At 56.0% G+C, this 24430-nt stretch overlaps 1 protein-coding gene across 2 annotated transcripts in view; it reads left to right on the top strand.

The window, feature by feature from the left end:
* The window catches only part of ADCY3 (adenylate cyclase 3), an 85076-nt gene that overhangs the window by 57227 nt on the left and 3419 nt on the right, over positions 1-24430 (top strand). For both annotated transcript variants that reach the window (XM_038560937.1, XM_038560936.1), the window contains 16 exons: positions 6039-6169; positions 6701-6812; positions 6977-7104; positions 8169-8327; positions 8960-9137; positions 13919-14047; positions 15857-15999; positions 16129-16290; positions 17369-17456; positions 18243-18359; positions 20151-20410; positions 20664-20729; positions 21964-22045; positions 22841-22999; positions 23535-23681; positions 24287-24406. In XM_038560937.1, coding sequence (XP_038416865.1) covers positions 6039-6169; positions 6701-6812; positions 6977-7104; positions 8169-8327; positions 8960-9137; positions 13919-14047; positions 15857-15999; positions 16129-16290; positions 17369-17456; positions 18243-18359; positions 20151-20410; positions 20664-20729; positions 21964-22045; positions 22841-22999; positions 23535-23681; positions 24287-24406 — 2181 coding nt within the window. The remainder of the gene's footprint in view (positions 1-6038; positions 6170-6700; positions 6813-6976; positions 7105-8168; positions 8328-8959; positions 9138-13918; positions 14048-15856; positions 16000-16128; positions 16291-17368; positions 17457-18242; positions 18360-20150; positions 20411-20663; positions 20730-21963; positions 22046-22840; positions 23000-23534; positions 23682-24286; positions 24407-24430) is intronic.

The following is a 24430-nucleotide window of genomic DNA, read 5'->3' as shown; positions in this document are numbered from 1 at the left end:
GGGCCAGTCTTCCATCCTGTGGGTGACTCCCTCCTGCTGAGTGGCATGCGTAGGCTTCCCACCCAGGGTCCGGGACGGGAGCTCGCTAGCTCTCAGGGCAGCACATTCTTTGTTTGAACTGCTTTGACTCTCAGAACATTCTTCGTGCCCTAGAAGCAGCAGTCTGTTCCCCAAAGCCTTCCCTCATTAGCTTCCTCTCGTGAGAACCTCCAGGGTGAGCGCCATGCCTTTTCTACACAGCCTTGGGCTTGAAGGCTGCTCTGTCACCGCAGCGCCCACTCTTCTCTGGGTGGGTTCCCAGCCCCTCGGCCCACCGTTGATGCCTGGCCTCAGGCACCTGCCCCTTGCGGTCACTCCCTAATGAGGACCTAGGTGAACTGTTTCCTCAGGGAAATCGTTCTGGAACGCTCCTAGAGTGGTCACGAGTTGCCTGAGGGTATCTGGGCCTCGTGAGGAACCAGCCTCAGGTGATGCGGAGGCTGCCGCTCAGAAGGCCCGACTGGGCTGTGGGGCCCTAGGTCCTGAGGGATGGGCTCAACTCACCAGGTACCTCCCCGAGCCCAGACGGCCAGGGACTCACCGTAGAGTCCTCTCCTGGTAGCAGTGTGGAATGATGGAATGATGCCAAGTTTCCCATATTAACTATACTTGGGCCCCTTGCACTCGGTTGGGTTGGCATCGTGCTGTGCACGTGCCATGGGGGGGGGAGGCCTTCTGAGGCTGCCACAGCTGGCGTCTGTCACAGCTCTGGGGTGACTCGGCATCTCCGAGCCCTGTTGGGCCTGTTGGTTACATTCAAGGTCCACTGCCGTCACTTAGGTGGGGTGGACCCCTTTCTCTTCCCCTCTGCCTGTGAGGAAGGGGTCCTGAGGCTGAGGGACGTCACTGTGGTCTGCCCAGGGTCCATCGTGGAGAGCCAGGAGTCTCGTCTCCTCTACTGACCCATCAGAAGGAACTTCCACAGCTGCCACTGGCCCCGCCTGCCCTCCCTGAGGCCCCAGGGTGGTCTGGTCATTGCTGGGCCGCCATGCTGAGGCACCCAGAGGTCTCAGCCGGGTCCCCTTCTGTAAGGAGGACCCACCTCAGAAGTAGCCAGGTGGCCCCACACAAGTCTACAAGCACTGGGGCTCACAGAATGTTCCAGTGGGCTCCCCCACTGGGAGAGTCCTCATGGGGGTTTCTAGAGCAGCTGTGTCAGGTCCTTACTAGAGAAGATTTGGGCACTTCCTCTCCCTTTACATTTGCAGCACAATAGCATCCAACGTGGATGAGAGAATTGGTGTGTGAAAAGCACATCCCCTGGCGAACAAGAAAATCCCACCCGTTCTTTTGGCCCAAGAGCCCTGGGTTCTAGTTCTGGATCCATCACTAACTCTGAGGAACCTGGGATAAACCACTTAATTCCTCCACACCCTGGTTTGGTCACCTGCCAAATAGAGGCAGTATTACACGAATATGAAAATATAGGACGGATGAAGAAGCTTTAGCAAGGAAGAGGGACCGTTTTGATACCGGTCGCTAGTGTCCACTTGCCTGGTCGAGTGGCAGTTATTTGCGAACGACAGAAAGGAACCAGCCCAGGGTGATCGTCCTGTCACTTAGCTCTCGGTGAGAACCTCTACCACCCCGCCTTGGGCTGGGGGGTGGGGGTCCCCTCCTGGCTCCGAACCCGAGACCATCAGTCTCCTTCCTCAGCTCACATCCAGGCAGACATGGGAGTCCGGAGTCGGCCCAGTGGACTCGCAGGGTCCTTCCCTTTCTAAGAAATCTGCTCATTACACTCAAGCTGGGGTCAGGGTCACAGCTGGCGGCAACAGGAAGTTGTCTGTTTATTTCCAGTTTAAAACGTGTTTTTGAAACAGTAAGTAGTATAACCATACAGCAGTTTTGAAAAACATTTCAAGTTTTCTCTGGCTTCCATTTATTTACCAGGTTAGATTACCCTGTTGTCCTGCGTGCATACTCTTCTGCCTTGATTCAGGGGCACCCGTGGGTCTGCATCTCCTCAGGATACGGGGTTGTGTCTTTTTCTCTTTGGCCATTTTCTTATCACCGCTCTTGTCACCGTGATCATTTTTGAGATTCATCCGAAGGATGTGCCCCCGTTGAAGGAGCCTCTTGCTGGGCATTTGGGCTGCCTGGTCTTTTCCACAAGTATAAGCGACGTTACATTGAAGTTCTTGCACATATGTCTTTTTTACTTCCCTTGGATCTTTCTGTTGGAAGAAGTCCCAGGAGAGACATTAATGGGTCAGAGGCTTGGAACATTCTTATGACTTCTGAAACATACAGTAGTTGCTATTTTAGGAAGAGCGGGTTCTGCCTCTATTCTGGGGAGACTAAGCCACATGCCTTAGCTGCTCTGGGTGGCCCTGTGCCCCTCAAGGGGCCTGGCTGTGCTTTCAGGGAAATCGGGACTGTGGTCAGGGGCCAGGAACACCTCGCAGGACTGGATTGGTTCCCAGGGAGCCCCCACAGGCTCCTCTGGAGGAGCAGGGTTTAGAGGCGGGGTCTGAGAGCGCAGGAAAGGCCTGACCGCGTGGGTGCTGCTTGTTGGGGCTGCACTGGCTGGTTGGCCGGGAGCCCAGCACAGCATCGTGACTTTCCTGATCCTTGGTGTCCCGTGACCCCTCCCTCGCACACCTGAGTGCCCTCCTCCCCAGGCCGGCCGGCCGGCCCTCCCCCAGCTCCTCGCACATCTACCTCTTCCTACCCTTAGGAGCACCTGCGTGCACACGTGGCAAGGCAGGGAGGGGATGGAGGGAGAGCAGGAGAGAAAGGCAGACACGTCTTTATATCCCCTTCATCGTTGTGCCTGGACCAGATAGAGTCCTTAGGCCTGGCCAAGTGACCTCAAGGACTTTCTGCTCCCCCTGGACGCCCCACTGGGATGCTTAAGCTATAAATCTGTGGGCGACTCGGAAGCCCAGAGGAAGTCTAGGCCTCATCTTCCTGAGGCACCTGCTGTCACCACACTCCCAAGTAACACTTCTCAGGTGACAACAGCTGCAGTATATCGAGCCCTTGCCATGTGCAGGCGCTGTCCCCCATGTCGGACGGGAAGGGGTCACTTCGTGCTGCTTTACCAACAAGGAAACCAGGGCACGGGGCAGTTAGCAGTAGCCTGTATCGTGCAGTGAGTCAGTGGCAGGACAGGGATCTGAGCTAGGCTGTGGGGCCCAGAGCCAGCCTGCGGTGGCTTTGCCACTGCACCGTCCTATCCCTGCCAGCCTGGGGGTCGCCAGACCAGGGCCTGGAACTTGGGGGTGGGCTGGGACCCCCAGGACTCCAGCAGCTCTCCCCCTGGGCTGCCCCAGTTGCTGGCCGGGCCCCGGGTCTCCGGCTTGTCTTGAGAATCCTCCTAGTGGCCCCTGTCCTTCCCAAGCTGAGTGCGTGCTCCACGGTGCTTGGGTTTAGCTCGGTTCCAGAAGCCCCCTCACCACACTGGGCAGAGGGATGGGTGCACGGAGCCCCCGGGTCCTGGAGCCCCGCCCTGGCTGTGCCCGGCTGTGGGGCCGGGAGACCCGGTGCTACTTCCTGGGCTCAGGAACGGCAGGACACGCTGCGTTATCTTGGCTTCTCACTCCCCTGCGGTGGTGCCACTTGCGAGGCTTTTAGCAGCAAGAGAGCGAGCTGGGGAAATGGGAGAATAAGAGCGATCGCTGAGTGCTTCAGGCTAGAGCTGGGCACGCGGAGCCGAGGGGCACGCGCCTCGTCATTCCTGTCACTTGCCACGAGCAGGAGGGACGAGTGCGAGGACCTTCCTGCTGTACGATGGCTGAGCAGGCGGGGGCCCTGATCTGCAGACTGGCCTGGGAGCGGGGGGATGGGCTGCCCCTACAGCACAGCCGTCTTCTCCGGAGGAGGTGGGTGCCAGGCCTCTGCCTTACGGGGGGCCCCAGACTCTGGGGGCCTCTTGGCTGCCCCACCCTGAGAAGAGGAACAGAACCTCCACACCTGGTTCTCCTGCCCCAGAGCAGGTGCGCTTAAGACAGAGCTGGATCCTCTGCCCCAGGGCTCACGGAATACAGCAGAGAACAAGGCCCTCCCCCTGCCCAGGCCTCGGTGGGAGGCGAGGTCTCCTACTCCTGTACCCACCAGGCTGGCGTCCCTGCTAAGGCCTGGGCCCGCAGCCTCGGTTTCCCCGTGGTCCAGGAACCCCTGGTCAGGCCTCAGGCACTGAGGACGCAGGCGGCAGCTCTTGGCTTTCTGGCCACCCCTGCTCCCAGGTGTCTCCGCAGCTGGCAGCCTAGACTCCTGGACCTCCTGTGCAACCTCCCGTCTTACTCTTCCCTGTCCGTCGGCTGACCTCTGCACCCCATGGCCTGGGCACTCAGAACCACGTTACCAGAGGGGTCAGATCCAGCCTCTCTGTCCCCTCCTGTACCACCACTTGCGCTGCCTCCCCGACTTCTCCCAGGCCGACCTCAGGTCTTGCTGCCTCGCTGCCCAGGCCTCAGGTCAGCCTCACCCCAGCCACATTTCCTGTCCCCCTTGACGTTTTCTGGCTTCCATCCTGCAAACCTCAGCTTGACCTGCGACCTCAGCTTTCTCTCCACCAGTCCCGTCATCACTGGCCTCCCCTCTCGGGGCACAGGGCAGGGTGCCCTGCCTGGGCTTCTCAGCCTGGCTTCCCCTCCTGGCACCTCCTCCCGGGGCTGTCTCCTGCCCGGTCCCCTGCTGCTCAGCCTGACCCGTGCCGCAGCCTCAGCCTGCAGGCCAGCTCAGCGTCTGCCTGCAGCGCGGCCCAGACCAGCCCTGTCTCCCCTTGCTTCTCTGTGCTTCTCTGTTCCTTAATCCAGAGACCGGCACCTTGCACCCAGAGGCCCCAGCCAGGGACCTGTCCCACTCACTCTGCCCAGATGACTGTAACTGGTCACCCTGCCCCACTCTGCCATGTCACACCCCTCTGCCCTGGTCCCTCTCTGCAGCTTTCGAGAAGGAGAGGCCCTTTCCTTGCCTGGCACATGAGGCCCATCGTGGTGCAGAACCAGGGGTCAGCTGGCGTTTTCTGGAAAGGACCAGGAGAGCCCTTCCAGTTTTGCAGGCCATATGTTCTCTGTCACAACTCAGCTCTGCTGTTGCAGCAAGAAGACCGCCGTAGATGGCATGGAGACAAGCGAGCGTGGCTGGAGGCCAGCGAGACCTCAATCGAGCACTCAGGCAGCAGCCAGATTCGGCCACAGGTGGCAGTGTGCCACCTCCCACCCCCCCACTGCTGCTGTCCAAACCCACCTCCTAGGCTGTGGTTCCCCATTCCTGCCTCCCCTGGAAAACCTGCAGGTCCCTGAACCTGGGGACGTAGATCTCTCTGTGCCTTGTGTAGGACAGGATGTCCTCAGCATCTCACGCTTCAGACCTCATTTCCAGGAAGTCCTCCTGATTGCCCCCAACACACCTGCTGGTTCTGGCACCCTTCCTTCCTTCTTCCTCCCCTGCTCTGCTCTCCCTCACTTGTCTTGGCACTTACCACTGCAGTAGCACTGCAGTGGGCACATTCACCTGTCCCCCCCCCCCCCCCCCCCCATGAGACCCTCAGCCCTCTGAGAGCAGAGACTCACTTGCTGGGTAGCATTGGTACCCAGCATGCTATCTGGTGGGCAGAAGGTCTTCTTCAGTCATGTTGAGTGAGAATTCCTGAGTGATTGCTCTGTGTGATGCGGGGCGGGTGACGCAGCGTCTTGCCCTTGGGCTCCCAGCGCGGGGGCTAGACGAGAACAGGCCCACTCGGGAACTGTCGCCTTCCTGTGGCCCTTGAGGATGCTCTTGAGGTGCAGAGGTGTGGGTTTCCCATGGTTTCTGACTCCCGTCAGGGCCCTAAAGATGCTCAGGTGCAGCCCCGAGCCTGCTCGGCACAGGAAGCTGCTGCCCTGGGCCTCTGGCTACTTTCCAGCGTGTGGTCTGCGCTGGAAGGCTGGAAGGCCCCCAGAGGGTCAGCCGGCCCTGGCGCACGTCTGTTGCCGGAGGTGTCCAAACCTGCCCGTGGAAGGGTCCAGGCCAGCCCCTGCCTCCATGCCAACCCTCTCTTCCTCCTTCAGGAGAACCTTATGCTTTCCATCCTGCCCAAGCATGTGGCTGATGAGATGCTGAAGGACATGAAGAAGGACGAGAGCCAGAAGGACCAGCAGCAGTTCAACACCATGTACATGTACCGCCACGAGAACGTCAGGTGCGCCAGCATGCGGGCCCATACTCTGAGAGCGGGATGGGGGCCAGACTCTGTGGGGTTGGCCATGCGCTGTGGGGTTCAAGAGTCTTCACCCAGGACTAGAAGCCAGGCCGTCCCCACAATGTGAGCCTCAGCCCCTGTGGGAGCAGTCCTGCAGACGGGTGTGGGGACTGAGACATCTAGGCGGTGTGGTCTGGCCTCATCGTCATACAGACCTCACTCAGTGTGGAGGTGACATCTGTCCCCACTCAGGGCCAGCACTGGGGCTAACAGCCGTGCTCCTTCCAGGAGGGGTGGATTCATCCTGGGGCCAGGAGTGGGCAGCATGGGGGGAGGAGGCCCCATAGAGGAGGGGCCCACAGGGTAAGCTGAACATCAGAACCTGGAAGTGTCGGGGTCTCGCAGCTTTGGGGCTTGAGCAAGGCCCCACTCGGGGGTGATCCCAGCTGCCTATGGTCGGGAGCAGGAGCTGGGTGGGGGGAGCCCGGCACACTGTGTGGAGCCTCACGGCGGCGCCCTCCCTCCTCGCAGCATCCTCTTCGCGGACATCGTGGGCTTCACCCAGCTGTCTTCTGCCTGCAGTGCCCAGGAGCTCGTGAAGCTGCTCAACGAGCTCTTTGCCCGCTTCGACAAGCTGGCGGCCGTGAGTACGAGGGCCTCACTCGACTTCTGGTGGGGGTCCCCCTCGTGGCTTGGGCCTGGCCCTCCCTGGCTCCCACGGTTGCCTCCGACCCCGAGCGCTCTGCTGTCCACCTGTCCCCCATGCCCAGGAGGAACTCAGTCACACCCCACACCCTGTTCTTTCAGAAATACCACCAGCTGCGGATTAAGATCCTAGGGGACTGTTACTACTGCATCTGCGGCCTGCCCGACTACCGGGAGGACCACGCCGTCTGCTCCATCCTCATGGGGCTCGCCATGGTGGAGGCCATCTCGTGAGTGGGGGCCTCTGGGGGGAGGGGCAGTGGTCTGTCACAGGGACCCAGCGCACCCCAGGCCCCCACATCATGTGAGTGTTACCAGGAGGCGGCTCAGTCCCCAGTTCTGGGCAGTGGGGACGTGGCTCACCTTCCTCACGGCTGAGGGGCTACAAGCCCTCCACAGCCTCCGAGGGGCCCAGCCCCCATCCACTGTGGGTTTCTGGAGAAGTGGCACTCATGGTAAAGTGTGTCACCACCACCTCCCCACTCATTTGGATGGTCCCACCAGGTTGTCCATCCCATCCCTTTTCTCGGTGTTTTCTCACTGGGGGCCTCCAGGTCCGTCCCCGGGCAAGAAGTCCGTGTGTGGCGGTGTGGGACTGGAACCCTGGCCTCTGTGCTGGGCTCCCAGCCAGGGCTTCCGCCTCTGGTGCTGCGAGCTGTGAGGACACTGCACTTGTCCCCCTCGTGCCTCCAAGCCGCTCCCTGTCACTGTCACACCACAAGTGGCTTGGAGGCCCTACCAGACAGGCCCTGGCTGGATCAGGCCTCGGGAGGGAAGGGGGCTCCTTGCTGAGGCTTCTCCCTGCACCACCACCAGTGCGGGGGGGTGGGGTGCAGGTAGGGGATACCTTGCCACCAGAGAGCGGTTTTGCATTGTTACCGTCTTCTGGATTGGAGCTCCTCTGACATTGGCCTAGAAACAAATGCTGCACTGGAAGGGGAGTGGGGAGAGAGTTCAGGATCACTGGCCTCCACTTCCCTCACCACGGGGCACCTTTCTCCACTGCACATGAGCCCTGGCACGGTGCCCGGCACAGGTGGACGCTGGGCACCCTGTCGGTTCCTGCCCGCACTGTCGTATGAGCCTATGATGTGGAGTTTCGGTACAGTCTAGCCTGTTGGACCCTTACACAGGTTACCCAGTTCAAGTGCAGGCAGAAAGCTGTGGGGCGCCCGATAGTCCCCTCAGCCTGGAGGGGAGGACAGCCTGTGCAGAATTCCTTCCACAGGGCGTGGAGGGCTGGCCACCTTGCTCTGGCCGTGGCTGAGCCCCCCTCTCCATGTGTCCCTGGAAGGTATGTGCGAGAGAAGACGAAGACCGGAGTGGACATGCGCGTGGGGGTGCACACGGGCACCGTGCTGGGGGGCGTCCTGGGCCAGAAGCGCTGGCAGTACGACGTGTGGTCTACCGACGTCACCGTGGCCAACAAGATGGAGGCCGGTGGCATCCCCGGGTGAGCGAGCGTTCCTTCCCAGCAGGGAGGGGCGGGGGCGAAGGGAAGGGGCCGCCCACCCCTCAGGGCTGCGGCGTGGGTGGGAGACCCCCGGAGCAGCGGAGCAGCTTCCCCCTCGGGGTGCCCGCCTCCTAGGCCGAGTGCGCAGCCTCTCCTGCCTGGGCCTCCGCAGCCGTGTGCGCTCCCGCCCCTTCGTCCACTTGGGGGGCTGCAGATGCCGCCAGTCGTCGCTGCTTGGGCACGCCGGGGCTCCCCAGGGCCACCAGGCACCCGCACAGCCGGCCGGCGCTCTCCCAGGGGCGGGCGGGCTGGGGACAGGGCCGCACGTTCCCCGGCCGGCTCGGGGAGCAGCCCTCGAGGGCAGTCGCCCTTCTCTCCCTCTGTGGTGACTCCCCAGAAACGGCTTTATAGCCCCCCACGCCCGACAGCAGGTATTGCCACTAGGAAGCTGCAAGGTACGCAGCAAGCAGCCGTAGGACCTGACCACGGAGTTAGGGCGCCCCCCGACTTCCTCGCCTCCCTCCGTGCTGGCGGCGCCTGAGGACGGTCCTGCCTCAGCGCCCCGGCTCTGGGGGCCGCGTGCGCCCCCCCCCGGGTCCTCGGCCTGACGGGCCCGGGCCTCTGCCGTCCAGGCGGGTGCACATCTCCCAGAGTACCATGGACTGCCTGAAGGGCGAGTTCGACGTGGAGCCGGGCGACGGGGGCAGCCGCTGTGAGTACCTGGACGAGAAGGGCATCGAGACCTACCTCATCATCGCGTCCAGGCCCGAGGTGAAGAAGACAGCGGCCCGCCGCGGCCCCGCCGGCCCGGTGAGTCCCAGGCTGAGGCGGGCTGGGGAGGAACGCGGGGCTCCCTGCTGCACCTCCCAGGCCAGAGGGGAGGCCCCCGGGTGTCAGCGGCCCTGGGGACAGCGGCGCGCGGGGGAGGCGGGGGGCCCAGGGGCAGCACCCAGAGCCGCCGAGGATGCTGGGAACAGGCAGCGGGGTTGGCCTGGTCACGGAGGAGGCCACCCAAGGCCGAGGGCGGGAAGGTTCCCTGGGCCGGAGACAAGAAAGAAGGGGACGGAAGCAGTGAGGCCGCCCTGCTGTCCGGCCCTGGCCTGGCCTCTGTGCGGCCGCCCCGCCTCCCGGCTGACCCGAGCCCTCGCCGGCCGCCACCGCCGCCAGTGGCCGCTGCGGAACTGAGCCCGTCTCGTCCTCTGCTGAGGCTGGACAGGGCTCGGCTCCTACTGGCTTTGCCCTTAGAGACCCCACCGGTCACGAGAATTTAACAACCAAGGAGCTCGGTGCTCAGAGACCGAGACCGCCCCGCAGCCGGGGCTTCGCCTAGTTGGTGGCTAGGGCAGAGCTTCGGCTGGTCTGCTGAGGCTTCAGGGGCTATGGCTGAACACCTGACCCCTGATGAGTTTTCAAAGAAAACTATGGGGCAGCCCGGGGGTGAGGGGGGGGCTCCACAGTTTAGTGCTGCCTTCGCCCCAGGGTGTGATCCTGGAGACCCGGGATCGAGTCCCACGTCGGGCTCCCTGCATGGAGCCTGCTTCTCCCTCCGCCTGTGTCTCTGCCGCTCCCTCTCTCTCTATCTCTCATGAATAAATAAAACCTTTAAAAAAATAAAAAATAAAAAAATAAATAGAACTATATGCCTTCTCCCCTCCCCCAAGAGTATGCGATGACCAGTGAATCAAACACGAATCTAAGATTCATCCATTAGCCCTAATTGAAATCACTGTTTAGGGAGTGCTTCTGTGCGTCCCTTATTTCACTTAATCCTTAAGACAACCCTGCAAGAAGGGGGCTATTGTGATACCCACTGTGCAGAGAAAGAAACTGAGGCCCAGAAGTTTGCACAAATTGCAGATCTAGTAGGTGCCAGAGCAGTGCCCATGCCCCCAGCCAGCCAGCCACAGTGCACCCCAAATGTGTGTGGGTCGCTCCAGTGTGCAGCTCACACAAACCCAGCGCTGCAAGGGACGCACAGGTAGATAGGACACAACCTCACTCTTGAGTGATTTAAAATGCCCCCAGGTGCCAGTGTTAAAGCAAAGGACAGGGATCCCTGGGTGGCGCAGCGGTTTAGCGCCTGCCTTTGGCCCAGGGCGCGATCCTGGAGACCCGGGATCGAACCCCACATCGGGCTCCCGGTGCATGGAGCCTGCTTCTCCCTCTGCCTATGTCTCTGCCCCCCCCCCCTCTCTCTCTCTGTGTGACTGTCATAAATAAATAAAAATTTAAAAAAAATGTTTAAAGCAAAGGACAGCTCAAGGTATTTTGTGCCACATGTTAAGTCTAAGCTACAATGGAATGCTCCAAAGAACTCAGAAAAGTTGGAAACTTTTGGAAAATTAGGAAGTGTCAGGGTAGAAAATAGAGCCCCATGAAATAAGACTTGACCTTGTCACAAAATTAACAAGTCTTTTGTATTTTTAAGAGTGCTACATGCAGAGCTTTAATATATTCACTAGAACAAATTAAAACTGTGTCTTCCAAGCTGTTCTACAAGGCAGTAACTGGCAATGAGAAATCAGCTACTTTTGTAAAGTGGTAAGAAATTTATAATTTCTGGCATATAAAATTTTTAATAGAGAAATGCTGTTCCTTTCAAAAAGTACCCACAAATTTGGTTTTATCAGGGACCATCCTGAAGTCACAAAGTAGCACTCAGGTATGTCTTTGGGATGACACTCATCCTTGTTTGTTCTAATCTTGTATTTTATTTTGCTTCTTTCTTTTTTTTTTTTTTAAGATTTTATTTATTCAGGTGAGAGAGAGAGAGAGAGAGGAAGAGAGAGAGGCAGAGAGAGAGAAGCAGGCTCCATGCACCGGCAGCCTGACATGGGACTCAATCCTGGGTCTCCAGGATCACATCCTGGGCCGAAGGCAGGCGCCAAACCGCTGAGCCTGGCTGCCCTATTTTGCTTATTGCAACAACCCTTACATGGTGTGTAATTTGGATCAGGAGTTGTCTTGGCACCCTGACACCCCTCTGAGGGTACAGATGAGGAAACTGAGGCAGAAGGAGCCTGGGCAGAGGGGGCTTTTGCGAAGCTGTTCTGCTTGAGTTATTATTCAACTTCCAAGTGAGGAAAAGTTGAGTTTGTGGTTGCCTCACTTCAAATGTTAGCACCGGAGCTCTGAGCGAGTAGGAAGGGGCCTGTGCCGAGGGCGCCGCCTGCACAGGACAGAGCACCGGCCATGTGGTCAGGTGCATGGACACTGTCATCTTGAGTGCTCCATCGCGCGAATGAGCCCGTGCCGGTTGCAGTGGAAACATGTTCTCTTTTCAGCTCTTCCTTCAATGCCGTTTCATGGCCGTTAGGGGTTTCGCTATTTTGGTCAAGTTGACTTCTAACAGTTTCTTAATGCCCCAGCCTGAAAAACTTACGTTTCTTGAAGTAGAAAGACTGGGTTAAGGTTTCTGCACATTGAAAGTTTTACCCCTTGCCTGCTCCCCTCCTGCCAGCCCCCGGTGGCGCCCCCTCACTGCTCTGCTCTGTCTGGGGCTTTGTCCCCCTCTCTGCCGTGTCAGGGCTCTTTCTGTATTGGAGCAGTGAACCCTTGCTCATGTGGCGGTCACCAGGCACCTGTCAGATATCCGCCACACGCCAGCACTGCTGTTCCCTGTGTCTCAGGGAACTTGACCTCTAGCTGCCGTAGCTCCTATGAACACCTCCTCAGGGCCGGGGTAGCTCATGTGGCCAGCTCAGCAGCTGTTCAGGAAGTTTCCACCTTGGACGTGGATAAGGTGATGTTTACCTGCTTGACTATCACGGGGTCGGAAGCAGTAATGCCTGGGCCGTATGGGGGGATGACAGTGATGTGGGAGGGGACAGTGGGAAGAAGGAAGGAAGGTGGTGAGAGGTGCTTCTTGGGAAGTCACAGGAGTGAACACACTTCCACTTGCAGAAATCTGTCCCCATGGTTGAATTAAATTAGGATGGGGAGGAGAGTGAGGAGAGGCCTCACAGTGAGTCCTTTCTGAGTGCTGAAAAGCTTCCAGACCTCTTCCTGCCCGCACTGCCCTGTTGTCAGCCTCACCCAGTCTTTTTTTTTTTTTAAAGATTTTATTTATTCATGAGAGACACAGAGAGGCAGAGACGTAGAGGGAGAAGCAGGCTCCATGCAGGGAGCCCGATGTGGGACTCGATCCCGGGACTCCAGGATCATGCCCTGGGCTGGAGGCAGCACTAAACCACTGAACCTCTGCGGCTGCCCAGCCTCACCTAGTCTTGAATGCCACCTCTGACGATCCCAGATCTCCACCTCAGGCCCAGCCAGCTTGCCTGCACTCACCCAGTGGCCCCTGTAATGTGTAACTGCATGAACACTCTGGTACCCAGGTCCCAGGCCCTGCATGTCCCTGCATCCTCCTATCTCCATCAGTGGTGACTTTGTTCTTCCAACAGCTCAGACCAAACACCCAAGACAGGCTTGACACCTGTTTACCGCCCACAAGCAAGTTCTGTTGACCCTTCCCTTGAGGGAGGGCTCTAATCACCACCTGCCCGCTCTCACGGCTGCCACTGGCAGCAATGCCTGTGTGGCTGGATGGCTGGTGTCCAGCTGGTCACCCTGCCCTACCGCCCCTTCTCCACAGTGGCAGCACTCCTGCTGAAGCACCAGCTGCTGTCCTGTCACCATTCTGTGCAAAACCCTGTTTTGGTCTCTATCTCACTTGGAGGGAAAGCCAGAGTCCCCTGGAGGCCTGGAAGGCCCTGTGCAGGCAGGTGCTCACCCCCCTGCTCTGCTTTCACTCCCTGTCCCAGCGTGGCGGCCTCCTGGCTGGTGCTCAGGTGCTCCGGGCCCATGACTGTTGCAAGGCCTTTGCACCAGCTTCTCCCTCTTCCCGGGGGCAGGGAGGGGGGGGCGTATTCCCAGAGAGCTGCAGAATTTGCTCGCTCAGTCAGGTCTTCACTGAAATGTCATCCTCAAGGTGACACCTCTCCGACCTCCTCCTTACTGTCACGCTTCCCAGAGATCCCCACACCCCTTTTCTGCTTCACCTTTCTCCAGAGCTCATTCCCTTCGCATGTGCTGTGCTGATTTTACTGTTTTCCTGTTGTCTACCTTTCTTCATGAGAACGTGAGCTCATGCAGTCAAGACGTTCTGTGTGCATCCCCAGAGGTTTGAACAGTTCCTGTCATGAAGTAGGGACTCAGCGCTTGTTAAATGAGCCGACTCTTCCACCGTGTTACAGGGTTTGACTCATTCCATCAGGGAAAAATACTCATCACTGGGGAAATGCACGTGTGGGATTTATTCAGACTTTTGGAAGGCATTTGACAGGTGCTACAACCAAAGAAGACCTCTGTGGTCACTGTGTCGAGTTGCTGTTCTGGAAATAGGAGTTGGAGCCATAGGGTCTTTCTCTGCTGAGAAAAAATTCGAATAGTAGAAATAGATACCAGAAAAGTAGGGCATTTTAGAATTAATTATTTTAGAGGAGGAGTCAGGTAGTGACATTTCTTGGTCTACAGGCTTCCAAACTCTGGTGGGAAGATTTCGGACTGACCGTAGACCAGCCAGGGCTGCTGGGGCAGGTGGGCAGCAGGCGGTGTCTGGTGTCCCTGACGGCCGCTTCTTTCTGCCACAGCCCCTGCTAAATGGAGCGCCAGCTTCTTCCAAGCCCAGCTCCCCCGCCCTCATTGAAACCAAGGAGCCCAACGGGAGCATCCACACCAGCGGCTCCACATCGGAGGAGCCCGAGGAACAGGACGCCCAGGTGTGTGCGGAGTGAGGGCCAGGGTGTAGCAGGGGACAGAGAGGGGAAGGTTGCTGCAGGAAGTGTCCTGTGTAGGAGTAGGAGACCTGACTGCTGGCCTGGGCTCTGCTCCTTCATAGCAGAAACACAGTGGGCGTCACCTCCTGCCCCGGTCCCAATGTCTCCTGGGTGGTTACTAGGGTCAAGGTGAGAAAGGGCAAAAGAGGCGCTCAGCCCTGAGACCTTGCTAGCTTTCCTGTCCGAGTCTCCTGGCTTCGAGGGGGGCATCCATGGAAAATTCTGTAGATTCTGACGGACTGTTCTGGAAGTGAGACTTCAGGGTGTGCTCACCTTGCTGGTGACGTCCAAACTCCACAAGTCTCGGGCACAGGTGGGGGATTTCCAAAGGAGTTAACATGCTCTCCCCCCTGGAGACAGGGTCCATCTTGGGAGGCGTCTGGGACCTGCCCCTTACTAAAGAGCCGCCCCAGTACATTCACTGACGGAGGCAGGTGCTCTGAGACCGGCCCTCCGCCCTGCTGAGGCAAGCTCGCTGGCAGCGCCCCATCCTCACTGCCGGGAAGGCCGGAGCACTGCCCTGCCGCTTTTAGATCACAGGTGCTGCAGCACAAGAGAGGAGAAAGGGCTGAAAGTTAACTGGGTTTCTCTGGATCACCATGACATTCGGCAGCTTTTCCCTAGCGTGATTTTCTTGATAGAAAGGGGAAATATAGACCCGGTGTAACTTAGTAACAGGGGCGCAGATAGTTCATGCAGCCTGTGGTTTTTCTGTCCTCACAATCAGCCGCACCCTCCAGCATAGGCTTCGGGGCCAGAGGTGCTGTGCTTGGTGCCAGAACAGACCTTCCACGTCATTTTACAGAGAAGGTTGGAGCTGGGGAACAGGAGTGACACAGGATCCTGTTGTCAAGCAGTGGCATACCTGCGCTTAAGGCCGCACTGTCTTGGTTCTGGCTTCAAGATATGCTCTTGGACCTGTACACACAGCTCCAGTGGGGCCACTGTCAGTATTGGGGCTGATGGCCGTGTAATCCCAGGCTGGATTCATATTTTTGGAGCTGATGCTTCTCCCCTGTGACTAGGAATAAAAATGGTAGTGGGTACCCCATCCCCACCACCCCACTAGTGACAAGGGCGTCCCTTCCTCTCCCAGCACCTTCCACCTCACACTTTCCTTCCCCAAATGAACTAGACGTGTCCTCCTTTAACAGCTCCCTTCAGGGGACACCTGGGTGGCTCAGTCTGTTAAATGTCTGCTTTTGGCTCAGGTCATGATCCTGGGGTCCTGGGATGGAGCCCCACTTCTGGCTCCCTGCTCAGTAGGGAGTCTACTTCTCCCACTCCCTCTGCAGCTCCCCCTGCCTGCAGCTCCCCGTGCTTGTGCTCTTTTTCTGTCAAATAAATCTTGTTTAAAAAAGAGCTCCCTTAAGCCCCAGGGTTGGGGGTCGTTCACCTCCCCAGAGATGCCAATGCACAGTGGCTGGGGAGCACCGCCTCCTCCAAGCAGGATGCGACAGGACTGTGCTGCCCTAGCAGCGGTCTCCCCCTCCCAGTCTCCTGCCCGGAGCCAGCGGTTGCTTCCCAACAGGCTGCCATTAGCAGGTGGTCCCACAGCAGAGCTTCTGTCAGGGACCCTGGGAAACTAGGAGGGATTGTGACTTTGGGACCAGACTCCAGCAGGATGGAGCCGTGTGGGAGCACTGGGAAGACTTCCCTCAAAGTGGTTTCTAGAACCAAGGGCCGAGTCCTGCTGAGTGTGATCCCTGTCGTCCCCTCCCACTCGCGCCCACCTGGCACCCTGGCTTGCAGGCCGACAACCCTTCGTTCCCCAACCCACGTCGGAGGCTGCGCCTGCAGGACCTGGCCGACCGGGTGGTGGACGCCTCAGAGGATGAGCATGAGCTCAACCAGCTGCTCAACGAGGCCCTACTGGAGCGCGAGTCTGCCCAGGTGTAAGTGGCTCCTCTGCACGCCCCTCATTGGCCCCAACCTGGGGGCTCAGGAAGTTAGCCATCTTGAGTGGAGCCCCTTCCTGATGGGCCAAGGCAGGTGTGGGTGTGACATCTGTGTTTCCACTGCAGAGTGAAGAAGAGAAACACCTTCCTCCTCTCCATGCGGTTCATGGACCCTGAGATGGAAACCCGCTACTCAGTGGAGAAGGAAAAGCAGAGCGGGGCTGCCTTCAGCTGCTCCTGCGTTGTCCTGCTCTGTACGGCCCTGGTCGAGATACTCATCGACCCCTGGTGAGGGAGGGCATGGCAGGAGCCGAGAGGCCAGGAGAGGGTGAAGGCCAGGAGCTTCCTAGGCCAGAGGCGTGAGGGATGTGGGTGCCTGGGCTGGAGCATGACCCTGAGGCAAACCTAGGTCTCTCCCTTGCCTCCAGTGGAACAGCCCAGCTGAACTCAGGCCCAGGTGTTTGTGGACCTCCTTCCTCCTGTCTAGCCCAGGGTTCCAGAATAGCCCTGGCATCAAAGCCAGGACTGAGGAAGCTGAGGGACAGAGGGATCCAGGAGGATAGAGACCGTGGCTGCATGGGCCTGAGTGGTTGTAGGACAAGGAGATGGAAGATGGCTCAGTCACCAAGGCTGATCTGGCTTCCCTCTCTTGCTTCGTCTTAGCACATGGATTTTAGGCTTTAGGTACAAACTGATTTCACACAGCAGCAGGCCCCCAGGGCAAGGGGGATGTTCTGGAGTCCTCGCTCCAGCTGCTGAGGCCTGTCAGCAGCTCACTCCTGTGCAGGGACCCCATGAGAGGGGAGGCAGGCTGGAGCCCTGTCCTGGCAGCAGCTGGGGGAACCAGAAAGAGCCTTGGACTTAGTCACAGGCTCCTCGCCTATTCATTGTGTGGCCATGTTGCTAAGCTTCCAGAAGCCAAAGATGATGATGGGACTAACAACTTGAAGATGATAAATGCCTGCCCTGCTAACTCAGGATTGTGGGAAGGATCAAATGCATTCATTCGTTCGCTGCACGCCGCTGCACGGATACTTACGGGCTACTTCCAAGCCTGGCGCCACGGGCGAGGAATATCTAGTGAACCCAGCACACGACACCCCTGCTCTCAGGGGACTTACATTCTAGCAGGGGGAGATAGAGGCCAAAAACTGGATAAGCAAAATGTGAATGCAGACAGGGGCAAGTGGGGGGCATAAAAGTCAAGTGAAGAAGGGAGCCCTCACAGGAGGCCTGACTTGGTGGTGGGAATGTTCCAGGTACAAGTGTGGAGGGCCTGCCCTCCCCCTTCTTTCCTCTCCTAGCCCCTCCCCTGATCTCACCCATCCCTCTGCCCCCCTCCCTGAGTGTCATCTCTTTGTTACAGGCTAATGACAAACTACATGACCTTTGTGGTTGGGGAGGTTCTACTTCTGATCCTGACAATCTGCTCGCTGGCTGCCATCTTTCCCCGGGTAAGAGCCGCTTTTGTTTTGGCTCACAGCCCCCTGGAAGTGAAAGTGGTGTGGATGGAGTTCTGCGTCCCCTCAGCTCCTTACAAATAGACTGGCTGTGTTAGGACAGTTCAGGCATTTATCCATCCATTCATTCCATGTTATTCACTCAGCTGAGCAAGCACGGGTGCGTACCCCAGAGCCCAGACAAACGGGAAATGTGCAGAAAAGCAATGGAGGCCCACCTGGAAGGGGGTTGGCCCCAGACTCTGAAGGACCAGGAAAGCCAGACAAAGAGACTGGGATTTTCTGCTATAAGAACTGGGGTGCCATGCAGAAGTTTTGATCAGAACGACAAGAGAAAAGCAGTGTTGAAGGGAAACGAGTCTAGCAAGGGGCTTGTCAGGTAATGTGGAGGACTCAGGGTAAACTGATGCAGGAAAGGCAAGAGCAGCCAGGCAAAGATTACTGGCCCTGAAAATTGTTCCCTGACACAGACTTGCTGCTTGGACTTAGAGTGAACTGCTGCTGGCTGGCACCACCCCCAGCGTCCTGGGCAGGTTACCACATCTGCAGAAAGGGCTCGGGTATCTGATGCCCTGCTCTGTCACAGACACCTCCCGTAGGACTGAACAGAGCACCCGCTTCCTGCTCTACCTTCTCAGCTTTGCCAGTTTTTGGTTGATTCGTAGGCAAAGGACTTTTAGGTCCCTGGGAGGTGGGGGAGCAACCAGAGTTATTAGCAGTCATACTTATGGAGGAAAAGACTATCAAGACTCATGGCCCCTGGAATTCCATTCATTCTAGGCCTTTCCTAAGAAGCTCGTCGCCTTCTCGACTTGGATCGACCGGACCCGCTGGGCCAGGAACACATGGGCCATGTTAGCCATCTTCATTCTGGTTATGGCCAACGTCGTGGACATGGTGAGCTCCTGCTGTGTTTGTTGAAGGAACACACCTGCTCTCAGTGGAGAAGGGCTTCTGTATTAGCCAGGATGAGCAGTTTAACAACCAGTCCTCTACCACTTGACATGGGGTTGGAGTGGCACTTAGTTACCTAAACAGATCACCTTGGCCAAACAGAGGGGGTCTTGTACCGCAGAAACCTGAGACTGACCTGCTTCTCCCAGCTCCTCGTTCTCCCAGAGTCCAAGAGCCCAACACCATGCTCCAGGTCCTGTTCTGGATGTTGACTCAATCGAACAGTTCCAAGAAGTTGATGTCCTTATCTACTACAGCTTTGAGGCTCAGGTTAATTCACTTGTTTCAGATCACAAAGCCAGTAAGTGACAGAATCAAGGATTAACCCGATCTAAATCCCAATGCTGTAAAGAAGCTCTGTACGTCACTGCCCACGGGGCACAATACTTGCAAGCATTCTGCGTATCTGAAGTGCTCCCTACAGTGTGGCTAGTGTCTGGCATCCAGCAGGACCAGGGAGGTAAACCTGTTCCACTAAAGGAGCTCTCCTGTTTGGCCTTCGTCTATTTGACTGTTGCCAGACCTTCCTAGAGCCCAAATGGCTAGGGGCAGACAAATGATCCTCTCTGCCCTCCTCAATTCATGGAGAAGCTGCAGGTCCCAAGGGAGCAACCAGATGCTTTCCTGGGGGTGGTGGGGGGCCAGCAGTTGGAAGCTCAGATCTCTTGATTCAGAGCCACCAGTTAGTTACTGATGAGCATTGGCAGCTTGGATCTGCAACTGATGTTCTCGTCAGTTGTCATGGTTCCCAACAATTTTGGCAGTACTATATACGTGCTCTTACAAGTCCTACTTTTTTCAAATAAATGTTCTATCATTTGCTTTATTTTCTTTAACAATTTAAGCACAGGAAGAAAACCTCACCATGGAGACTTACTCTGATAGCAGGCCAGGTGAAAAAGACCTAGGGCCAGTTGATTCAAAGTCCAACTAGAATAAGTTAGGAGCTCCAGAACCTAACGTGCCCCTGCTTGCATGGTACCCAAGCACAGGCAAGAGAAGCCCGAGGCCCCTCGTGTTTCTGAACACCCCTGGAGCCTGGCGCCAGGTCTGGGGACCATTGTTTAATAGGGTATGGATGCTGTGCAGGACATCTCAAGATCCTGTAGCTAGTGGAGGGGTGAAAAGACCAGGAAGGCATGAAAACTTTCCACATGCTGAGAACTTCCCTAGAGCCAGACCAGCACTGGTGGGTAGAAGTTACAAAAAGGTTTGATTCAGTTTATGGATGTACTTTCCACTGACTTCCATCTGCCCAGCAGTGGGACCAGGTTCCAGAAACAGAAGTGTCTGAGCAGAGGCTGGCTGCCATCACGGCAAGGCTGTGAGTGGGGGGCTCACTGGTTGGCCCTGTGGCCCCTCCTTAAGTAACAGTGTGATATGCGCAGGAGTGCGTTGTATTTGAAAGCTAAAAACTCGACTCCTCACTCTGGCTTTACCACTTGCTGATTGCACTAGTTGGCACAAGTCCAGCCTCTGGGTTTTCTATAAAGGTGGCAATACTAAAAATACTTGACAATTTTCATGAATCTCAAATGAGATACGGTCAAGCTCTTAGTGGGAATTACTAACTTTTCTGTTACTGTTCCCTGGTAAATCGTCCTGGCAGTGTTTCTGAGGTTGCTGGGGGACGTGGCAGCTGCGTGTACACAGCCACAGGCCAGCCGCCTCTGACCAGTGTCTGCTGTTCTCTTGCAACCCGTGTTCTCCCCACCCCATGGTCCCGGCCTCCAGCTTAGCTGTCTCCAGTACTACACAGGACCACACAACAGCACTGCAGGGTTGGAGGTGGACGATGGCTGCGTAGAGAACCCCAAGTATTACAACTATGTTGCCGTGCTGTCCCTCATCGCTACCATCATGCTGGTGCAGGTCAGCCACATGGTGAAACTCACGCTCATGCTACTCGTCACGGGTGCTGTGGCCGTCATCAACATCTATGCCTGGCGCCCCATCTTTGACGAATACGACCGCAAACGTTTCCAGGAACATGAGTAAGATGAAATGTCTATACTGCCTCCTCCTTCCCACCCCCCAAGTCCCTACTCCAAGGTCATGGGCCTTAGGCTCATCAAAGGATTGTATGGAATCAGGGTTTGTGACTTCTCACAAATATGCCACTAGTTGGCTGTGATCATGGGGTAATGCTTTCCCTTCTCGATGAGTGGAAGAGCCAGGCTATGTCTGTGTTTGGCTAGCATCAGCATCTTGTCCCCAGATGGGACCTGACAACTGTCTGTCCTACAGCTTTCCCATGGTCGCCTTAGAGAAGATGCAGGAATTGTCCACCTCTGGGCTCAATGGCACTGTCAGGTAAGGGCAGCTGCTTCCCCTTTTTGATCTGCATTTAGTTTCCTTTTCTTCTAGAGACCAGGGAAGTCCATTGTGTCACACTTCAGAGGCACACAGTGTGGGAAATTCTTCGAGAAGTTAGTGTTTCTGTAGGAGGGCAGGAGCAGAGGTAGAATGGTTTGGGTGTGGACCTGGCCGTTGTGGCCTCATCAGGAGAGCAGCGGCCGTGTGGTTTCAGGGGTGGGACAGGGGCCAGGCTGGGTGAGGGGAGCGGGAAGAGCCACATGGATGTGATGGCTGCATGTAACTGGCTGGCAAGATAGACTGCAGGAAAATGAGGAGGAAAGAGCACTGCACCCTATGTAGAAGCTCTCTGGGGTCGCAGGCTGGCCAGCGTTTGAGTCTGTTTCAGGTCTTGAAGAGGACGCTGGACTAGAAGTTCTCCAAAGTCCCTTCTAGCTCTGAATTTTTAGAATTTGGCCACTTAATAAATGAAAGGCATCCACATAATTAAGGACATGAGAATTAGGGACCAAAACAAAAGACCACTACACATCTACCAGTTTGGCAGGAATTAAGACGTCAGGGGATTATCAAGTACAATGGTAATTCACTCCTGATGGGACTATAAATTGGTACCATTTTAGAAAACTTGGAATTTAGTAAAGTTGCAAATAGACTTCTGACCCAACAATTCCACTGCTCCCTACATTCCTTATAGAAACTTGTGCACATTTCTATGTCCCAGGGCGTGTGCAGGATCATCCATAGTCACGTTCATCATAGCAACACATACACACAAACATCCAAAGCAGATGAAAACTCTATGTCAATAGCAAATGGGTACACAAGTTGTGATATATTCATACAATGGACTACTGTATAGTAATGAAAACTGCAGCTCCATACAAAAATGTGAAGTTACTAAAAAATCATAGAATGGTGTCTTGGTCCCATCACAGCAATGCTAGTCTCTTTCTCCAGAGGTCACACTTACTGCTGTTACCAGTTGATGAAGCAGTTATAAAACATCTGGGGAGCTCTGATGTGGATTCCCGGAGGGGGCAGGGCTAGGCTATTTAGGAGTCCAGTGATTTAAGATTTACATGTGAGAGTCTGGACTTGATGTGAAAGTGCTTAAAGAGCTGGGAAGTTTCTGGCCCAGGGGGACAGGAAAGGCACAGCCCAGTTGGAGGGAATCAAACTCCCTTCCAAGAGGGCAGCATGGGCAGATGGATTCCTCTCTGCCCTGCAGGCTGCCCCTGGTGCCTTCCAAGTACTCCATGACAGTGATGATCTTCGTCATGATGCTGAGCTTTTACTACTTCTCACGCCACGTGAGTGCCTGCACACCCTCCTCTGCACACAACCTCCTGAGTAGCAGGCTCAGGATCTAAAAACCAAGCTGTTAAGGAATGCTGGTCTCCCTTATCCAGCCTGGCATGGCCAAGCTGTCGCCAGCTGTTTTCTCATTCTCTCCCTTGTAATACAAGAGCAGTTTTTTTGTTTTTTTTTTTTTTAACCTCTTCTTCTGACTGCCCCCAGCATGCTGAAGCAGCACACGGAGCAGGTGTAAAAGCTTAGAGAAAATAGGCTGTTTCCTGGGGCCAGGGGCCTGAGGATTTTCACCCACCCAGGCTCTGGGGGTCACTAACACACTCACCATGGGAACAGAAGAGAAAGGGAAAGAAGGTGATAGAAGTTCTGAAGGGAAAAAAAGCAGAGAGGGAGGGGAAGAGGTTCCATGTCAGCCCAAGTGCCCCCCAGTGGTTTGCCAGCGAAAGTACGGCATTTCCCAGACACTTGCTGGCCAGAAGGAGGTGGGAACTCCACCCTGAGCTGAGATTCCCAGTGCTGCCACCCGGCTCCAAGATAGACCTGTAGCTAGAATGAGGTCCCAGAATTAGGGCTATCCCCGCTCCCCAAATATCCAGAAGGCTTCTTGGAGCTCTGCATAACCACAGCGAGGCTGGAGTCCTTGCTGTGGTGGCCTTGAGTCGGTGGGTCTATGTTGTCTTTCCCTTGCCGTTTAGCCATTTTCCTGCGTTTTTCCACGTAGAAGCCTTCCAACTTGTTCGTCTTTTCATCAAACAGCCAGCTAAAGCACACACCTTGCCTGTGTCTGTCCACAGGTTGAAAAACTGGCAAGGACACTGTTTTTGTGGAAGATTGAGGTCCATGACCAGAAGGAACGTGTCTACGAGATGCGGCGCTGGAATGAGGCCTTGGTCACCAACATGTTGCCTGAGCACGTGGCACGCCACTTCCTGGGGTCCAAGAAGAGGGATGAGGTGTGAGGGGCAGCCTCATGGCGTAGCCTGTAGCCATGAGGCTGATCTTGCCTTCATCAGCCCCTCTGGGCCAAGGCTGTCTCAGAAGAGTTGGCACTGGTCCAGGCAGGGCTGCACACAAGCAGCAACTGCAACATAAGCAAGGGAGGAATTTCACAGGCTTTCAGTAAAGGGCACTACTAAGATTTTCCGTGGGCTGCACATCATGAGAAGGCCCCATTTCAGATGAGGCCTTGGCTGGAGCCTACCAGTCAGTTGTGATCCCCTCACATGGAAGGGCTCTTATGCTTCACTCCCCCAACTCCATCCTCCATCCTCTTTCTCAAAGCTAGAGTTGTTACAGGGCCTAGAGAAACTTTTTTACTTACTCAAAGTTGTGATGAGCCACTGCCTTATAACCCAAAGTTAGGATAATCTGGGAGGGAACTGTCCAAAAAGCTGAATGTACTAAAATGTGTGTGGAAGATAGATTCATTTCTGTGGCACATCATTCCACTGGTATTTCTTTGAGCACTCTGGCCCTGCCTCTCTTTAGGAGCTGTATAGCCAGTCTTACGATGAGATTGGAGTCATGTTTGCCTCTCTACCCAACTTTGCCGACTTCTACACAGAGGAGAGCATCAATAATGGTGGCATTGAGTGTCTGCGCTTCCTCAATGAGATCATCTCAGACTTTGATTCTGTGAGTGCCCATCCTGCTTCTCTCCTGCCGCAAAGCCAGCTCATTCCAGATTCTCAGGACAGGCTGCAGAAGCCAAAGGGAAGTTGTAGTTACCCTGTCTGCTTCGTTTTCTTAGATGAGCCTCCCTGTGATGCAGGAACTTTAGTAGCCTGGTGGAGCTGAGTGGGGAAAGCGGAGCCTGGGAAGTTGCCTACAAGTTCACAGCATAAAGACTGGCCAAAACAAGATCCTGAGGCCCCAGGTTCCTCCTACCCCCAAATTCAGATTCAGTAAATATTTATTAAGAAAATTGTATACCAAAAAAAAAAAATAAAAAAAAAAAAAAAAAAAAAAAAGAAAATTGTATACCAAGGAAAATACTTTTACATATATGCTCAAACACCCTAGGGGCCTGGCAGCTTTGTCCCATGTTAAGGTCCTAGAAACAGGCTCAATCAGGAAGACTGCCTAACATCATGTGCCCAACAAACAGAATAGGTAGGGGTTTTTAGGAAAGCATCTCTTGGAAGACTTGGGTTGCTGTGAACAGGCACATCTGTCATTAGTTGGCTCATTCATCTCCCTAGACTCTACTGACGTTTCTTTATTTTTCAACACTGGCTCAGCTTCTGGACAATCCCAAATTCCGGGTCATCACCAAGATCAAAACCATTGGCAGCACCTATATGGCAGCTTCAGGAGTCACCCCAGATGTCAACACCAACGGCTTTGCCAGCTCCAACAAGGTAGCTAACCACATCAGTGGCTGG

Source organism: Canis lupus, chromosome 17 (assembly GCF_011100685.1).
Source record: "Canis lupus familiaris isolate Mischka breed German Shepherd chromosome 17, alternate assembly UU_Cfam_GSD_1.0, whole genome shotgun sequence".
Taxonomy (NCBI): domain Eukaryota; kingdom Metazoa; phylum Chordata; class Mammalia; order Carnivora; family Canidae; genus Canis; species Canis lupus.
This window is presented reverse-complemented; position numbering and strand designations above follow the sequence as displayed.